Source organism: Monopterus albus, unplaced genomic scaffold (genome assembly GCF_001952655.1).
Source record: "Monopterus albus unplaced genomic scaffold, M_albus_1.0 scaffold25.1, whole genome shotgun sequence".
Taxonomy (NCBI): domain Eukaryota; kingdom Metazoa; phylum Chordata; class Actinopteri; order Synbranchiformes; family Synbranchidae; genus Monopterus; species Monopterus albus.
The window spans coordinates 2,760,730-2,780,533 of record NW_018127905.1 but is presented as its reverse complement, the minus strand read 5'-3'; the positions used below and the strand labels follow the sequence as shown (position 1 = coordinate 2,780,533).

General features: G+C 39.3%; 1 protein-coding gene across 2 annotated transcripts in view; it reads right to left on the bottom strand.

The window, feature by feature from the left end:
* Positions 1–19,804, bottom strand: part of mtm1 (myotubularin 1) — a 32,341-nt gene that overhangs the window by 4,079 nt on the left and 8,458 nt on the right. For both annotated transcript variants that reach the window (XM_020594948.1, XM_020594949.1), the window contains exons 4-13: positions 15,658–15,752; positions 15,224–15,334; positions 13,251–13,352; positions 10,924–11,007; positions 10,567–10,716; positions 9,835–10,020; positions 977–1,159; positions 706–861; positions 471–518; positions 238–330 (exon numbers count right to left, since the gene is read on the bottom strand). In XM_020594948.1, coding sequence (XP_020450604.1) covers positions 238–330; positions 471–518; positions 706–861; positions 977–1,159; positions 9,835–10,020; positions 10,567–10,716; positions 10,924–11,007; positions 13,251–13,352; positions 15,224–15,334; positions 15,658–15,752 — 1,208 coding nt within the window. The remainder of the gene's footprint in view (positions 1–237; positions 331–470; positions 519–705; positions 862–976; positions 1,160–9,834; positions 10,021–10,566; positions 10,717–10,923; positions 11,008–13,250; positions 13,353–15,223; positions 15,335–15,657; positions 15,753–19,804) is intronic.

Sequence of the window (19,804 nt, the reverse complement as noted above, 5' to 3'; positions counted from 1 at the left end):
TGTTTTACCCGGACTTTAAGCTGTTGTGCACACATGAACGAAAATAACCAATGAAGACCCCCACAATTTGTGCATCCAAGACTGACTTACTTTGGGCTAGTAATTGTGCTAACCCAATTTAATAGCCTGTAATGCTAATGAAATCTCAGTTTTTGATCATTATCATGTGATTTAAACTCCTTTGAAGTTACATTCCCACATGAACGCAGCTACATGATTCATATGTATTAATCTTACCTGTTTAGTCATCTGCCATACACAGTCAATGAACTGCACAAAGATGGGTGATCTGTCCTGATCTGCATGGTTCTTGTCACCGTGACCTATCCTCTACACATACACAGGAAGGCAAACGGTTTTTATAAGTCAGCTGGGCCATTTTTTGTTACAATGTTGCTGAACCATTTAAAAATTCCTTTAAAATATTTGACAGTATTTAGGCAAATACAGAGTCATTTCCATGCACTTACTGAGGCAAACTTGTGCCCAAAACTGATCCATTCCTTCTCAATCAGCACCTAAATCAGCACAAAAATGTTCATTAAATCAGGCTTAATTTAGAAGACAACCTTTAAACAAGTGACATTCTGTAACTTGTAACTACAGTAAAAATCACTGTATATTAAACCTTTGTGTACCCCACATTGGGTTCTAATTTAGCAACACAATAACAGTTTTCCTTGTTAGGTTGTTTCAGCTCCTGACCTGGAATCCTCTGAGTGTGCGATAGTGACTGTCCAGCATTAGCATGGCCAGAGATGTGAGCTGAGCTGTTCGGTCCCAACCGTCACTACAGTGAACCACCACTGAATTTCCACCAGAAACCTTGTCTGCTACTTGGATGGCTCCTGACAATACCAGCTACACAGACAAGGATATGACTTAGACAAGCTTTTTGATCTTTTAGAAACAAGTCATTAAAGGCTCAAATGAATAGATTAATCATTTTTACATGTGCAGAGAACATTTTTCTTACCTTAATATGTTCTAGCCAGTGTGTAGACTCTAGACTGGACAGCCAATGTGATTCCTCCACATTGGGGTAGACAATGTCCTTGAGTTTCTTCAGTGATTCCCTCATGACATGAATATTCTGGATGTCCAAGAAGACGAGCTCTGCGTTTTGGTACTCATCACCCTCGTAGCCACCTCCAGTGGCCTAGGAACAGTAAAGATGTTAAGTTCATTTCTACATATCAAATATTTGTCTCATTTACAGCAGTTATGTTCGTGGGTCAATTTGACCCGCAACATAACAGGAGGGTTATGATTAAAAAGAGAGAAGACAAAATAAAATGTTGATTTTCAGTTCTTACTCAGTAACTATATGGCCACCTAAAACAAGCATGTGTTGTCTTGTGGACAGCATTCATAACAATTTTCCCAATATGAACATCATAAGGCAAAAAAATGAACATCACATATAATATAATCCACTACTGTCACTAATGCTAACATGATTAATTGATAGTTTCATTCTGTTATGGACAAACTGACAATGCATACAAAATAAGTGAATAGTAAGCACCTTTCAGATACCCATTAAAATGCATCAGAAATCTTACTTTTGTAATTGTGATACTGAAGATATGATACTATTCTGATTCTCAAACTTGAAACGAATAACTGATGAGCTGGCAATAAAGCAGCACAAATGTGAACAAAAAAACAATAAGTAATGTGCTTGAAATGAAATGTAACAAAGAAAAATCAACAAAATACACTGAAATAAAATAGAAAATGTACTAAATTAGATGGGAAAAAACAGAATAAAAAAGTATAAATAATGGCCATAAAATACTCAATCAAAAGGAAAAAGGAGGGAGGTTCTTAAGCTCGAATCTCAAATCTTTGGCCAGACAGTCCAATGGGATCAAGAGCACAAAAACAAAAAAACTGCCTCACTTGTAGGTGGCGGGCCAACAGGAGAGTTTGTGCATTTAGATGATGTCTATCAATTGAAGACCCGATTTCTTGCTAATAGCTTCTACAGTTTTCAAAAAATGAAAACCAGCAGTACTTGTTGCCGGCAAGAAATCTGTAATTTCCAGTTACAGATGTACAGGAAATGTGTAAGTACTTGTTGCACATTTCCCTTACATGTGTAACTTCACCGACGGCACTTTTTCCAGCAAAACGAGCTGGCAGCTATTTGTTGGGTCTGATATGCGTGACATATTTGTAGTTATCACCCAATAGCATGCTTGGAAAAGTGCAGGCGTAAACACCAGAGGACAAACTGCTGGCACAAATATTTTCAAATCATCTTAAAGAAAGGCTCTCTTAAATAAGTTACTTTAAAATCACATAGTCCATGAAACAAAAACAGCTAGAGAAGAAAAGACATGTTAACATTCTCTCTACTTCGTTATTCAGCTTGATAAAACACAAGGTTTTATTATGCTGGGAGAGCACAGAGCAACAGTCCTGCAAAACTAACAAGAGATTGAGACTGTACAGGAGTTGCAAATTAACCTACCGAAGCCTGCTTTCTAAGCATTTGGGAGATTAAAATTTACTCATGTCTACATTCTAGTGGATTTTATCAAAAATGTAGGGTCTTTTTAAGAAGTGAACGCTAAGGTGTCTTCTCTGCCAAAAAACTAAATTTGATGGGTATATTATGTAATGTACCAGTGATACCAGAATATGGCAATAAGTCCATATTAAGCTATTCAAAACCTGATTTGTCAGTTTATTCATTGTTGGACAGTAATGCCAGTGCTGTGTTTTTTATATACATTTACAGCAGTTATGTTCGTGGGTCAATTGCTTGTGGACAGCATTCATAACAATCTACTTCGTTATTCAGAGGACGCAGGGACTCTAGAGGTTAATGTTATACGAAGGACATGTTGAAGGACATCGTAGACCCCCTGCAGTTCACCTACTGGGCACTGTATTACATCCTGAAACACCTCGACTGCCCAGGGACCTATGCACGGGCCCTCTTTGTGGACTTCAGCTCAGCATTCAACACCATCATCCCAGACATCCTCCACTCTAAATTGACCCAGCTCACTGTGCCTGCCCCCACCTGTCAGTGGATTACTAGCTTTCTGACAGACAGGAAGCAACAGGTAAGGCTGGGGAAAACCACATCCAGCACCCAGACAATAAGCACAGGCGCCCCCTAGGAATGTGTGCTCTCCCCTGTGCTGTTTTCACTCTACACCAACAACTGCATCTCGAAGGACCCCTCTGTCAATGTCAAGCTCCTAAAATTTGCTGATGACATAACGGTCATTGATCTCATCAGAGTCAGTGACGAGTCACCCTATAGACGTGTAGCCGCAACAACCTGGAGCTGAACACACTCAAAACAGTGGAGATGACAGTGGACTTCAGGAAGAGCCCCCCCACCTTACTCCCCCTCGTCATACTTGGCAGCACTGTATCAGCAGTAAAGTCCTACAAGTTCCTGGGCCCCACTGTCTCCCAGGACCTGAAGTGGACGTCCAACATCAGGACCATCATCAAGAAGGCACAGCAAAGGATGTACTTCCTGCACCAGCTCAGGACGTTCAACCTGCCCCAGGAGCTACTGATACAGTTCTACAGAGGAATCATCAAGTCTGTTCTCTGCACCTCCATCACTGTCTGGTTTGGCTCAGCTACCAAACAGGACAAGTACAGACTGCAGTGGACAGTCAGGTCTGCAGAAAGATTTTCGGTGCCAGCCTGGAAGACTACGTGTCAAAAGGAAGGCGGAGAAGATTTCTGCAGACCCTTCACACCCTGGATACAATCTGTTGCAGGTCCCTGTGCGCCAAGACAACCAGGCACAAAGACAGTTTCTTCCCCCGAGCCATCACTCTGATCAGCACTTAACCCATGACAGTATGACTGGACAATAACCCTCAGTGCAATACCGGTAAATATACATTGTACAGATTATAGAGATTCGTACTGGCCTCTATTTTTATCTAATCTCCTGATGAACATTCCTTTGTCTGTTTGCATTGTTTATTGCTTGTTTATAGTGTTTATTTTGTTATACTACACAGCCTTATGTTGGTATACTGTTGCCCCTTGCTGTTGCCTTGTATGAAGATATGTACATACACATTGAGAGCCGCTGTACCAGAGTCAAATTCCTTGTGTTCCACACACGGCCAATAAAGCTGATTCTGAAACTTCTGCATTACTGTTTTTGTAGTTATAAATACTTACTGCAGATGGGAAAAGATTGCATGAAGTACATAACTACTGTAACACCCTCTGGGAAGAAGACTTGCCATAACGCGTTTCCTTTCCTTTTCCTCGATATTCAACAAGACATCACAATGAGAAGTGAAATTTATAGAAAATTTATTATACATTTTTTGTGCATAGCACCTCTCTGAAAATGTTCAACAGTAAAAAGTGGCCCTGGTGATTTGCAAATGTTTCAGTGTTTTAAAATGTAAACATCTTTTCCATTCCAACAGCTTCTGTTGAGTTAACATTATAACCTCCTCCCTCAAGATGTCCTTGAGCTGTAGAGACAACATAAAGTAGGGAGTTGTAAATAAGCTATACTGAAAGAAATGTGTATTTTAAATTTATTTTAAAAAATCTTATGGTTCCTGGTTAACAATAGTTACACAACAAGGGCTTTATTAACAAAATGTGACAAAAACAAATAAATAAGCAAAATAATGCATGATGCACATTTATCCTCACATTTGTGACCGTCTTGCAGCCCCGGTGGCTGCTAGAGGGCCACCAAGAGTGTTTGAAATGTTCCAAATGCAGTCTGTCAGACCCTAACATTTGGCTGCATAGAAAAATCAGCAATAAAGTAACGTTCCAAAAAAAGGACATCTTAAGCACAGAAAAGAACAAAGAAGAAAACAGGATGAGAAATATACATCAAGGCAAAGGTATGTTTGCATTAGTAATTATTAAATACAGTCATGTGAAAAAATTAGGACACCCTTTGAAAGCATGTGTATTTTGTAACATGTTTTAATATATGGTTATTTAATCTCAATTTTAACAATACAGAGAGATTAAAGTAATACAACTAAACAAGTAAAACTGAAGAAAAGTCTTTTCAAGATCTTCTGTAAATGTAATTCTACAAAAATGCCTATTCCAACTGAGGAAAAAGTTAGCACACCCTCACATGTATGCCCTCTTAAAATGGCTCAAATCACACACAGGTATATCACACCAGGTGCACATAATTAGTAGATCGTTACTCAGCATTTTGAATGAGGCTTGCCCCATCTAAACCTCAAACATTTAGTTTGGTGTGCTCCTGACTGTTGAAGTGAGAGTGAGCACCATGGTGAGAGCAAAAGAGCTGTCAGAGGCCTTCAGAAAAAACATTGTAGCAGCCTATGAGTCTGGTAAAGGATTTAAAAAGATCTCAAAAGATTTTGAAATCAGCCATTCCACTGTCCGGAAGATAGTCTACAAGTGGAGGGCTTTCAAAACAACTGCCAACATGCCCAGGTCTGGTCGCCCCAGCAAGTTCACCCCAAGAGCAGACCGCGAGATGCTAAAAGAGGTCTCCAAAAACCCTAAAATGTCATCTCGAGACCTACAGCAGGCTCTGGCTACTGTTGATGTAGAAGTGCATGCCTCTACAATCAGAAAGAGACTGCACAAGTTTAACTTGCATGGGAGGCGTGCAAGGAGGAAACCTTTGCTCTCTAAGAGAAACATCAAGGCCAGACTGACATTTGCCAGAGAGAATGTTGACAAAGACCAGGACTTCTGGAATAATGTTCTTTGGACAGATGAGTCCAAAATTGAATTATTTGGACACCAGAGCAGAGGACATGTTTGGCGTAAACCAAACACAGCATTCCAGGAAAAGAACCTCATACCAACTGTGAAGCATGGAGGTGGAAGTGTCATGGTTTGGGGCTGCTTTGCTGCAGCAGGACCTGGTCAGCTCACCATCATAGAATCCACCATGAATTCTACTGTGTATCAGAAGGTGCTTGAAGAACATGTGAGACCATCGGTTAGAAAATTAAAGCTGACAGTAAATCAACCGAAGACTGGCTGGAAAAGAAGAAATGGAGAGTCCTGGAATGGCCGAGTCAAAGTCCAGACCTGAATCCCATTGAGATGCTGTGGGGTGACTTGAAAAGGGCTGTACATGCAAGAAACCCCTCAAACATCTCACAGCTGAAACAATTCTACATTGAGGAGTGGGGTAAAATTCCCTCAGACCGATGTCAGAGACTGGTAGATGGCTACAAGAACCGTCTCACTGCAGTTATTTCAGCCAAAGGAGGTAACACTAGCTATTAGGGGCTAGGGTGTGCTATCTTTTTCCTCAGTTAGAATAGGCATTTTTGTAGAATTACATTTACAGAAGATCTTGAAAAGACTTTTCTTCAGTTTTACTTGTTTAGTTGTATTACTTTAATCTCTCTGTATTGTTAAAATTGAGATTAAATAACCATATATTAAAACATGTTACAAAATACACATGCTTTCAAAGGGTGTCCTAATTTTTTCACATGACTGTAGCTTTTAACACCACAAATTTGATGTGTGATTAATGCACACACATTCTGTGAATATGATCCTTGTGCCACCTCATAGTTTGGGAAATCATGAAAGAGCAGAAATGATATAAAGAAAAGGGTCTTCTGACTGGCAAGTTCAGCTTCAAAGCCCGGCCAGATGGATCTCTAGACAAGACCAAACATATTTGCATTTACTGTCAACCAGAGTTTGTCGAGTCTCAAATACCACTTGCTGTCCAAGCACACAACTGATTCAGAGAGCCCTCCTCCCCCTTGCCAAAGGCAGACCATGCTGGATAGTTCGCAAAGGAGACGCCTGGACAACTCTACAAGCAACAAACCTTCAACAGTGATAGTTAAATGGGTGGATACAGCTTGCAGGCCGATCACGTATGAATTGTCATCAAGAGCCACCACTGTAACCAAGATACACAACATGTATGAAGACAAGAAAGCTAAAGTGGAGGAGGCGTTGGGACACACAAACACGGCTGCACTCATGAGAGGCTGGACTTCACTCAGTAATCACAGTTACCTCGGGCTCCCTTTAAGGTAAATTTAGAACCAGTGGTGAAAGAAGTACTCAGATCCTATACTTAAGTAAATGTAGCAAAACAGAAGGTAAAAATACTCTGCTACAAGGAAAAGTCCTGCATTAAAAATGTTACTTAAGAAAAAAGTATTAGCATCAAAACATACTTAAAGTGCTAACAGTAAAAATACTCATTGTGCAGAATGCCACATTTTACATTCCTGTATATCATATTATTGTATTATAATTACCGCTGCATTATTGTGTACATCACATTCAATGTTACAACTAGTAAGGGAGAGGGTAGCTTTAAATAGCTTATATGCATTTAATTTGAATTACTGCTGGGTAGCTTGTGAATTTTTCACTATAGATCAACAAGGTCATAATTATACTGTATTTTTTTTGTTAATCTGGTTAGGAAAATTAACTAGTAACTACAGTTATAAAATAAGTAGCGGTGTAAAAAAGTACAATATTTACTTCTAAAATGTAGTGAAGTCAAACTAGAAAGTAACAGAAAAGCAAAATACTCAAGTATAGATACCACAAAACTGTACTTAAGTACTTAGTTACTTTTCACTACTGTTTAGAACAGATAAAGAAACAATTTTGCAATTAATTTGTGATTAATGGCCATTAAATAGTTTTGACTAATTGTCTTGTTTATTTTGTTACTTTTCAGTACAGGCGATATATTTTGCATCCATCAAAAAATGCGTTTGTCTTATATTGTACTAGGTCACTCTTGTTAATCGCATATTAATTGTTGCTTACTAATGATTTTAAAGGAAACTACATATTTCCTATACTGATTTACTTAAAACTAAACCATTCATGTACAACAATAGACAAACCAGTTTTTCCCACAGAATTTGTCTACTCGTGACAATAGAATTAGTCTATTTTTTCCCCTAGTTATATATATTGTAATAGTATAATGCATCTGTGCTTGCTGTTGTGCTGTTCAACTGACCTGTCCCATCTACACTAGCTGGCTATCCCACAGCAGCAGCAGCACAGAGTCCTGCACTGGCCCAACTTTGAAAATCCACACACTTCATATTCCATATCAAACCCGACCCCTTATCTAGAGTTATTTCTAAATGAGATCTGGACACGATCCAATACATTAACAAAAGACCTGTGACCCGATCCATATTGATAATTAGAATAAACTTTAAGCTACACGGTCACTTACTTTAAAGTTCTTGAGAGTTGTGTTCTTGGAAAAGTATCTGTCAATGGACACAGCACCTGGGCTCTACAGCTGTTCCCTTAGTGAGGAAGTGCCTAGCTTGCAGCTATTAAACGCTAACACTCCTTTGTACTATTCACAAGTAGTGAAGCCAATGATAACGCAGTTCTCACTGTCTGTAACCACACCAAATTTCTCCCATACATCTGACTTGGCCTTCAATGATATATTGTCCACAATTCTGTAATCAACACTAGCTATTTTCACTTTTAGGTTATCCAGTTTGACACACTGACACCTAGCCTACATTGATGTCTGAGTGGCATCCTATTGGCTGGATGTGAGTTGAGAAGTCAAAGGTTGTGTTATAGGCCTTCACAATAAATGTATCAATTATTTAGGCTTGATAAAATTATGCTGGATTAAACACTTAAAAGGAACTTTACCTTTATAAATTACTTCACTCACTACCTACCTGCAGTTAGTCTATTTTTACCCATTCCTGCACCCGTGAATTAATATAAACTTTTTTCTTTTTTTTTTTTTTTTTTAAAGCTGTTACACATCATTTTTGCCAACCTGGTGCAGGACTATTCAGCAGCATTCTAGCTGCTGTCCTCCTCCTCTCGTACCTCTCTCTTTTCAGCTATCTCTTCCTGAACCTCTCTTGCAGCTACAGTAGCACTGGCTGAAGCCAGAAAATATTAAAAATGAATCAAGTGGAGTGCTACTCACACTGGTTGGACTGATCAGTGTTCCCACATTTTTCAATATTCCCCTGGACTGAGGGAGCAAACATTCAGCTTCAGTTTAAGAATTAGCATTAATCTAATCCACCTGCAGAGCAGTCCATATACATTCATGCTATGTACAGGGTGCTAACCTCGGCAACAGCTGTATTCTAATGAGACAGCTTAGCCAGCTTTACTAGCTTGCTAAAGTAATAAAACATTAAAAAAGTTGGATCTCCATGATTGACAGCGTTGTGTTAAAAAGCAAACACACACAGACATGAGAAGCTGTTCAGCGGGTCCATTGTCGTGTGTTTGTTAATGGGAGAGAAAGAATTTAAGAGTGTGGCACAGAGGGGCTGAGTGAATGTATGCCTACATTGAAACCTCACTCATTTTTAACTTCTACCATGCATTTTAGGCAGTTATGCTAGCTTAACTTGAGCAATCATCATGTACATGCTGTGTGCACTCTCGATATGCACAGGAAGAAGTCTATCCAACTATATACCCTGGATGTGACTTATTTATAATTTTTTTGGGAAGCCTGGACAATGAGAGTATTATAATAGCCTGGTCTGCTGGTCTTTATTCATAGCCCTAATTCTCACATTTTTAAAAGGGAAACCATCACACCGTAATACCTGAACCACTGCAGAACTATGATGTCTTGTATGCTAAAGGTTTAAGCCTAGTCAAGAGTTAAGATTCACAGTCACAACACAGTCTGTGTCTGTTGGCATTTGTTACTTTTCCTTTGTCTCCTTATCACTGCTAGCTCCTATTTCAAACAGATGTACACTGACAAGAGTTATACATGAGATGGTAATAGCTGTGCATCCTCCTGTGTCTGTCAAATCAACCCTCTGACCACTGACAGTACTTGCTTTCTGTTCTGACCTTGTTGGCCACTGCGTTGACGTTGGGCCTAGCATCATATATGGTGAGCTTGGGGGTGTTGTTTGCTTCCCTGATCAGGTCCAGGTAACGCTCATCATCCTTGTTTCTTTTACCAGACATGCCAACCAGTGGCTGGCTGCAGCGAATGATCACTGCCTGGTTCTCCCTGTGGATCCATGATAAAACCTAAGGCACAAAGACAGACAGTACTATAGGACATGGAGTCACAGTCAGGTAGCTTTTAACAACAACAAAGTCTTACAGGGAGACAGCTGTGAAAGACTCAATAAAAGCACACTGCAAAAAAGCCTAACTGGGATGGGCACTAGGGCATTTTGATGAAGCCACAGCTCATGATTATTACTGGCTTGATATACGTCACATTTCACCAGGCCATAACGTACCTAATTTAAAAGCTAATAAGTGGACCTCAAGTTAATTCTTTTTTCAGTCAAACTCACACAGTCCTCCTCCCCTCCCCTCACTCTCCATGCATTTATATGCCAGCATTACATGTAATTAACTTTGCGTCCCCTCCCTCCCTCCATCCCTCCCTCCCTCCATGTAGACCTGGCTCTGAAGCTGTACGTTTCTAATGAGCAGTCACCGGCCACATCTACCTGCCCTGAGATGATTTTTGTTGTAAATTGGCGCTATACAAATAAAATTTAACTGAATTCTCTACTCATGCATAATATGCTGCCTTTTTATATAGATAAGCAATGTACTCACCGGTATGCGTCCTCTTGACCTGAAGGCAGCCACCCTTCTGAGGTCCTCCTCTTTACTTTTAAAGGGTACAGCCAAAACAGTTGGGTAGGTGTCACAAAGTTCATAGCTCCTATTGATGAATGTAATACGCCACTTGTTATTGGGTAAACCCTACAAAAGAAAATAGTCACCATGAGATACTGACTAAAAGAGTGTAATGCTCCTTTTGTAAGACCATTTAAAATCTATTCCCGTCTACCAACAGTTTGTGCTTCAAGTTCTATTTACACAACACACCTAAATGACATAATTATTTACAGCAGTAGCAATAAGAGTACTGGTAAGTGTTTGTATCAGGAAGCAGCAGGACTTCCTTACCTGTCGTCTAAACTCCTCTATGGGTTTGTAGACATTCCAGCCATCCTCCTCATACTTTTCCTGATTCACAAATGCAAACAAAGGCTGGATAGAGGGAAGAGAGGAAGAGTTTTAATTTAAACGATACAATAATATTATAGCAGCGGCACATGCACACATGCACGTGTTCACACACACACACACACACACACACACACACGTTAGTTTTCATGCCTTGCAGGAATTTTACAGTGACTAACTTACATTTCCTGGAGACCTTAACCTTGACCCTTATACCTAACTTAACGGATGTTGCTGAATCTGCATGGTAATTCTTTGAACATGCATTTGTTAGTATTTTAGACAAGCACACACCTTTTCAAAAATCTGAAATAAAGAGCCAAAATAATCCATGGTTAACTGCTGAGCTGTCTAACATACTGTACTGTATGAACAGAGATGAGAAAAGTGTTTAAAGTGTGTAGTGAGGGGTTTTACAGCCTTAAAACATCTATAATAATTCTAAAAAATAAAGCTGACTACTTCGCGGATTTCGCCTATTGCGGGTTATTTTTAGAATGCAACTCCCGCGATTAACGAGGGACCACTTTACTGCTGTTTGCAATTTCCTAGTTTTATGCATATCCTGGTCATGAAATGTGATCTGGGCTCATTTCCAACTGGCTGACTGTTGTTAATGGAGTGCCACAAGGTTCGGTGCTTAGCCCCTTTTTATTTTCTCTTTATATTAATAATATGGGGGTTAACATTGATTGACAGAATCCATATTCATTATTATGCAGATGACAGTGTCTTTTGTCTGCAGTCTTGCCAGGAGTCCCTTGTGAAAGAGGTTGTATCAATGAGTCTGAGGCCATGCTGCTTTGCTGCAGTGGCCTGCTCCCTCTGGGTTGGAAGTGAGTTGCTGCCCCAAGCGAAAGAGTTTAAGTATCTTGGGGCCTTGTTCACAAGTGGGGGTAAAATTGAGCCCAAGACTGGCATGGCAGCAGTAATGCAGGTGCTGTACCAGACCGTTGTGTTGAAGAAGGAGCTGAGCCGAAAGGCAAAGTTCTTAATTTACCAGTGTAATATGCTCCAACCCTCATCTATGGTCACAAGCTGTGGGTAGTGAAATGAGCCTGTGATTAGTGGTCAACCTATTAAATGGTCAGCTGATTAATCAGGCCAATTCTTGGCATTTTTAGGTGATCGGCATTGTCTGATGACTGTACTCTAACTGGCCGATGTGTCTGCGGACACGTGTGTACTACCACTGTGTTCAGTGCAAATATTTACAAATTATTGTTGTGTCTCAAGAAAAAGCAACTGTTAAGTAGACTAAAACAGGGCTCCAGCCTGTGAATGATCAATTGCATTTTGCAACCAAATTTAAGGTGCAACTGACTTTTTTTCTTCCAAAGGTTGCACTAGGTGCAACTGCAAAATAAACAGGTTATGCACAAACGACTGCTCTCACTGTATAAATGATGGACAGATGTAACAATCTTCACAATACTATAAGCTGACAGACAGCTGTTCTGATCAGAGACACTGCTAGGAGGTTGGGGTTGATGTGCATCGAACGGATCAAACACGTCACTCGCGTCTAGTGAAGTACCAGTTCGAAGTTAGTAGCCCTGAAACCCACCATCAAGTCCTTCTTTAAGTAGTAGGCTACTAGTAACTTTAGCCAAGGGAGTGAGAGAGCAGTGCATGAATTCCAACACAGACATCACCAAAGAGCATAAATTCTCCTTCAGAAATAAAAAGATCTACAACAAAATGTTAAACTCTGTTTTCATGGTTTCTACTGGCCACTACCAGAGTCCTAGTAAGGCTTTCTTTAAGGCAGATTTTAATCATGCACAAATATTAGCCAGGCAAACGGAGCTGTGGTGTGGGCGGGTAGCTGTGTATCATAATGTGTGGGGGAATACATCTCCGCATTTCAAAATTTGCTGGAATATTCGGGTTTGAAATAAAATGAGGACTCCTCCAAGCTGAAAAATGTCCTCTCACACACAGTACTGGGTGGATATAAATGTTTTTTGCAGCTATAAATACACATAGTACAATAGTGTTCATGATTCAACAAATTTTCACAACAAAGGCAGTGAGAAACATAGCATTTAAAAAGCACACCCTATACATAATGGTCATTGTGCTCTATATTGAGCAATAGTGTGTCCAACCATTTTGGACCCAATATCTGAGGAAATCAGGCTACAACTGTATCATCTGAATTTCCAGTGCAGTGCCAGCTAAAGATGCCAGATAAAGTCCACCTTTTCCAGATACAAGAAAAGAACAGTCAGTCAGTAGATGGCAGTATAAATCAGCTGACTTACCAGACCATGTGAGATGGGGAAGGCATATCTGAAGAGGAGCTCAAAGATATCTCGTCTGCTGTGGCCTTCCTGCTTCAAGGCAAACCTCAAGTTCCTCATATCCTAACAACAGACACCAACATCTTTACTATCAACACCCACACACCATTTGTTTCATGCAAGACATTATTTCAAAACAGAGAAGAGAAAATGTGACTGATCCTGATGCATGATTTTTCAGTGACTTTAATTGAAACTCAGCATAAAAGTCTACTCTGCTGATTTAGCATTGCACTCCTTTCATATACAGTATGTAGCAGTGCATATTCCAACTCCTGGAAAAAAACTTTGAATACTGCTGGAGTTTTCTTTTAATGTACTGGCTATAAGCTACTATTGCATTTGGCGTTAATACATTCTACTATTCATTCAGTTGTCAGGTGGGTCCACCTAATTAAATCTACACTCACCACCACTATCTGGTACATATGTACAATTGTATGCACTTAAATGCAACACTTTCACCTCAACATCTATGGTTACGAAGCTTAAAATGTTAAAGTTTTTGGTGAAATTGTCATGAATGTATAAATTCAATGATATGTTCATTATTAAGGTCATAGTTAAAGGTGGTGGACTGGACTAAATTATATTCAGAGGCGTCTATAATTTTGTCCTCCCCAGCTACATACATGAGAGGGTCATAATATTATATATAACAGAAGGTTCTGGCACAACTTCACCCACTGTCAAGGTGCACAGACAAGGAAAAAAACAAACTGGAAAGCAAAATGTCCTCCCTGATGAAGGTTTCATGTCAAAAAGTGTTGGTCTTTTTATTAAAGTTGATCAAAATACTGCAAGTGTTGCTGGATTTTTTGCTTTCCAGGGTCAGAATATTAGGAACACATCTGAATATAATGTAGTAGGAGTTAAATCTTATGCAAGTTTGGGTGGCTATGGCTCAGGAGTTAGACCAGGTTGTCCCCTAACCGTAGGGTTGGCAGTTCAATCCCAGGCTTCTCCAGTCCACATGTCGAAATGCCCTTGAGCAATACACTTAACCTCATGTTGCTCCTTGTGATCTCAAACATTTGTGTATTCGTGTGTGTGTGAACAGCAAATTGTGTAAAGTTCTTTGAGTGCACCTCAGTGCATAGAAAAGTGTTATGTCCATTTACAGATGTTCTGTAATTTCACATTCATTTTTCCTTCATAATGGTGATAATGTTCAGTTTGTGATCAAAGTGTTTCAGTGAAGTGTGGATTCAAATGTATAACTTTGACAGATGTAGTTTGTGCTGTCATTGAACAGCAAGGTGTTTCTGTTATTTAGTCTAGCCTCACTGATATAAATAGGGTGGACAAGATAAACACCTGCAAGTATGACAGTGATCCCAAACACACTGGAAATGACACAAGAATAGGGGAACATTAGTTAAAACGGCAACCAGGACTGCACGTCTATTTTGATCTTCATCATAGGATTAGTGCTATCCTCATAAATTCTGGCCAACAACACATTCACTCTGGCATGACTTAGACATCGTAATCCTACCGTGAATACAGCAAATCACAGCTTTTGCGGTTTGAAAATCATGATCTGTTAAATCGCAATTTCAGTTTGAAAAAGATTAACCGTTCAGCCCTACAAGAATGAATATTCCATGTATTCTATGACTTATTTCCATGGGCAAATAATTCCGTAAGTGAGTTATGTACAGTAATTTTTTATAATTCCCTCTTTAAACTCTTTGAGCATCACAAATCCCTACATTATTTTGGTGTATCATGCAGACATTTGATGAAACTTTGAGAAAAATAGAGAATCCTAAGAGCTGATTATAGCATATGCATTGTTTAATGTTCCAGTGCACTTGTCAAAATCAGTACACAAGACCTTTTAAAGGTTTGTAATTACTTGACATTTTAGTGATATTGACTGGTGTGTACTCGGAAATAATAATAAAACACCCTCTTTGTTATACACACACCTTGCAGGTAATATCCAGGCCATAGGAGTTTTCTCCTCTGCTTGATGCCCCACCCATCTTCTCCACCCGACTGATGGCACCCAAAGGAACATCCAGTGTTACTGCAACATGCTACAAAACAGAGCCAGCATGTTATTATGCTCACATCACAATACTACAATACTCTGTGTGACTGCATTTTCTGAATGTTTTGGTGTTAACTATGACAAATATTTTTAATATTAACAATGGAACACACGACTACTTGTACTGTATGTGAAAATTGTCACTCATGAAGATGAACCCACAAAGAGAGATATTTTTGTGATATGGTGCAGACCAAAACTGAAGAGTGATGATAATTGCAAGTAGATTAGTTGATGTCTTCCAAATGTCAAATGCATACATGTAATAATAAGCCACTGACAGGCCCACATTAGCTTAAAGGGACTTACAGCATCTGAGCTCTTGAAGTAGAGTCTGTAGTTGGTGATCACCACTTTGCCTTTCACAGCTCCATTGAATGGACACATATAGCTGATGTCTTTATCTTAAAACAGACAGAAATATTACTTGCTCATTTTTCTCCTTACGCAAGCTTTATTGGCTCAGAATATGTTCCTCTCTTCACACTACTGAACAAGTTAAATTGCAATAGGCGGCGGCCGCTCTGGCAGCAGCCATGCCAGGGGCTGGAGGGGCCAAATCTGAAGCCAGAGGCAACGGCCCTCTGCCTGGAGGAGGAGGGCTCATGGAGGAGATGAGTGCCCTGTTAGCAAGGAGGTAGCGACACATCATATATTACTCTTCGATTCAGTACGTCTCAAAATAGGCACTTGAGTCATATGAATGAATTTCAGATCTTGTTTCATATACTACAGAAAAGTGAAACTTGACACAGTTGCCATACAGTAGATTTAGCAAACCCCAATGTTGGTCGCAATGGATTTTGTTGTGCCACCTGAAGAATAAGTTCATGTACTCATCACTCTCACTATTCCTCAGTATTATGAGATGATATGTAGTAAAATCGTAATTTAAATGCACTTTGTTGCTGACAGAGAAGTATCACTGTAAGATCTAGAGAAATCTAAGGAATTTAGGTTTTAAAAATGTGGAGTTCAGGAGGAATTGTGTGGTCTGTGCTTTATGATATTAACATTAAACATGATGATATGTTTTTAAAAATAGCAACTGTTTTTCAGAAATAATTCTGGACTCTGTCTTACAGGAGAAGAATTGCAGAGAAGGGCTCATCACCTGAACCTGACCAGAGATCAGTAAGTACCATTAGATCCTTCTTGTCTGCTGTATTCATGGGGTAGGACTGGATAAGTCTGACTTCTTCCTACTCCATTCAAGCATGTACTAGGTATAAGCAAATTGATATTGGATTAGCATTTGTTGGATATGTGTAAAATTATGTGTGTTGACATATCAACTGTCTTTACATGCTTGAAAGAATAAATCAAATCAAGTTCAGACCTCATTTCTAACATTGATAAGCAGTGAATAGGGGGACAGAGCCTTTGCTGTGGTAGGTCCAAACCTATGGATTGCCTTGCCGCTTTATATTAGGCAGGCCCCCTCACTGTCCACTTTTAAGTCTTATTTGAAGACCTACTTCTAGTCATTGGCGTTTGACCAGGAATGACACTCTGTCCGTAGTGTTAGTGTTTATATTACTGTCTATAGCTTTTTATGTGTTGTTTTTATATCTGTATGATATGTTAAGTGCTTTGGTCAGCTGTGCTGTGGTAAAGCGCTATATAAATAAAGTTTTGAGTTGAGTTGAATACTGTAGCAAAAGAAGTCACCATACATGTCAAGAAGGGGAAGTGCAGCAGGCTATAAATAACATCTACTCTCAGTGTAGAGACTAGAGGCGAAATGGTTCAAATAAAAAAATCCAACCTGTTTGGTTCGCTAATCATGGTTTGGGGCCTGTATGCATTATTCAGTCCTTATGAAATAGGATGAAGAACTGACAGAAAAAATAAGAAACTGCTGAGGGGGAAAAAAAGCCTCATGTCAATAACCCAATGAAACTTAGTTGACATGAATAAAGGGTCAAGCTCAACTGTCAGTCAGTCTTGAAAATGGCAAGCGGACAAGACAGCTGCTATGGATTTAAAGCATTTTGTACATAGCCGCAGGTGTCCACGTTGTAACATGAGATATTTCGACAGCTAGATCGATCGCCTGTAAATTGAAAGCTGCATCATATGCATTTCGTCGTGTGTTGTACATGACGAGGGTGTGGGCATGAAGTGAGAAAAGTAGCGGCTTATAGCCTGGAAAGTACGGTACTGAGATTTACATACTGAAAGCAAGATGTGAGAAGTATGTTCAGGTCAACAGAACAGCATGGACGAACTGTCGTCACCACACTGACCACCAGCAATAATATAAATGAGCCAGAGGGGAAAAAATTAGACCTGAAGCTTTAAAAAACGCAGTGGGTCCAGGGACATGCACTATCAGTTGATGCATTTGATGTAATGGAATTCTCTATGTTCCATGACGTGCATAAGAAAGTGATGGATAAAACATTAACTCAATGTCCAGGGTACATCGGTACCAAGTGAGGGATTTTTCTCTAGTATTAATAAAAATAATAATCACCTTTATTTGGCCAAGTATGTTACACACAAGGAATTTGTTTCCGGTACAGAACCGAGGCAGCCATCTGAGGTGCCAACTCAACCGATGGCTCTAACCATCAGGGGCAACTTGAGGGTTTAGTGTCTTGCCCAAGGACACTTCAACAAGTAGACTGCAGGCACTGAGATTCAAACCTCCAACCCTCCGGTTGGAGGTGACCGCTCTACCCACTGAACCACAGTTGCCCCCAAAGTAGTATATAGTAGTAGTAGTAGATCTCGTCTTGCGCCCAAGAGTGTGAACAAACTCATCATCTTGTAGAAGAACATAAAAATAGAATGAACAAAGTAGTGTTATGTTGAAACTGTTTACAGTGTGCATATAGGATAAGATGCACTTTGTGTTGACAATGAAGAAGTGTCTATGTTTCTTATATTCTTAGCCAGAATTTTAAGGCACTTGTATTTTTTGCCAAATAAATAAAAAAAGCATGTTGAAATTGGCAGTGTGCTCCCCCTGCTTTACTAAAACAGAAACAAACCAAAAACCATAAACCCAAAACCTTGATATGAACCAGACAGTAAATTTTGTCAAATGTTCCACTCCTAGTAGAGACTAATATGTACAGACTCAGTCAACTCATACAGTGGCTTCAGAAAATATTCAAACCCCTTCCCAGTAACCTAGAATGAAAGCATCTATAGAAATTTTTGCAAATTTACTAAAATCTAGAACTTTAAACTCTCAGTTAAAAACAGGTATTCAGACCCTTTGGTGTGGCACTCAAATTGGTCCGATGCATATTGTTTACTTTATTTATCCTTGAGACATGTCTACAATTTGAGCGGTAAATTGCAACAAATTGTGTTGACTGGACAAATTCTAGAAAAGGCACACACCTGTGTATATAAGGTCCCAGAATTCACACTGTATGTCAGGACAAAAACCAAGACAAGCAACTATATGTAGACCTCCAAGACACAAATGTTGCAAGGCAAGTGGGCGATAAACAATATATACACTCATTGCTATATAAAAAATACATGATAAGAAAATGACAAATTTAAAAAAACTGCCACCCTACCACATCACAGGAAAGGAGGCAATTCTAAGCAATCGCGCGATAGGTTTTTTTCTAAGAATGGACAAATGAACATCTACAAAACACAGCAAGTTTGGTTGAGTTAGCAGAGCACAGCATGCACCACATCTATTGTTGTAGTAAAGTTACTACATGCAAGTCACAGAGAGCTCTTTGTACAGAGCCGGATCTTATAGCTCTGTGTCTTTCATAGCATTCAGCTTTCTTTTTTAAAACATGTCTGTGATGTAATTAACTGCTGAAAGTGCATCCAGTTTGAGGTCTGTGGGTCTGTCAGTATGACTGAGGACAGGGTTCAGCTACGCAGCGGCAGCACTTTTACTCACTAGTGCTCTATTCTCACAGCCACGGTGATCTTCTCAGTGCATTTCAGTATGGTGTATGACAATGGTGTATAATGGCAATAAATAAATCCCTACAAATAATGGGAATCCAGAAATGCTAAGTCATTTTGTCCTATAATTTAACTTCTTTTTTGATTTGTGGCTAAATAAATTTAAGTAGAAAATAATAAATTCACATTTTATCATAACTGAACAGTGATAGAGGTGGTGCTGAAATGGTTTACTTATGTAAAAGTTGCAATAAGTAAAAAATATTCTGTTACAAGTATAAGTCCTGCATTCAAAATGTTACTTAGATTAAAGTACAAAAGATATTAGCATCAAAATATACTCTAAGTACCAAAAGAAAATGAGACATTATGCAAAATGGCACATTTCACATTATATTACTGAATTATAATTACTGATAGTGATGCACCGAAATGAGAATTCTGGGCCGAAACCGAAACCGAAAATTTAGGATGCACTTGGCCGAAAACCAAAACAAAACCGAAAATGGCTTCTTTTAAAAATTTTTAAAACACGCTTACCCTATAATTGTGTATGTGTGTA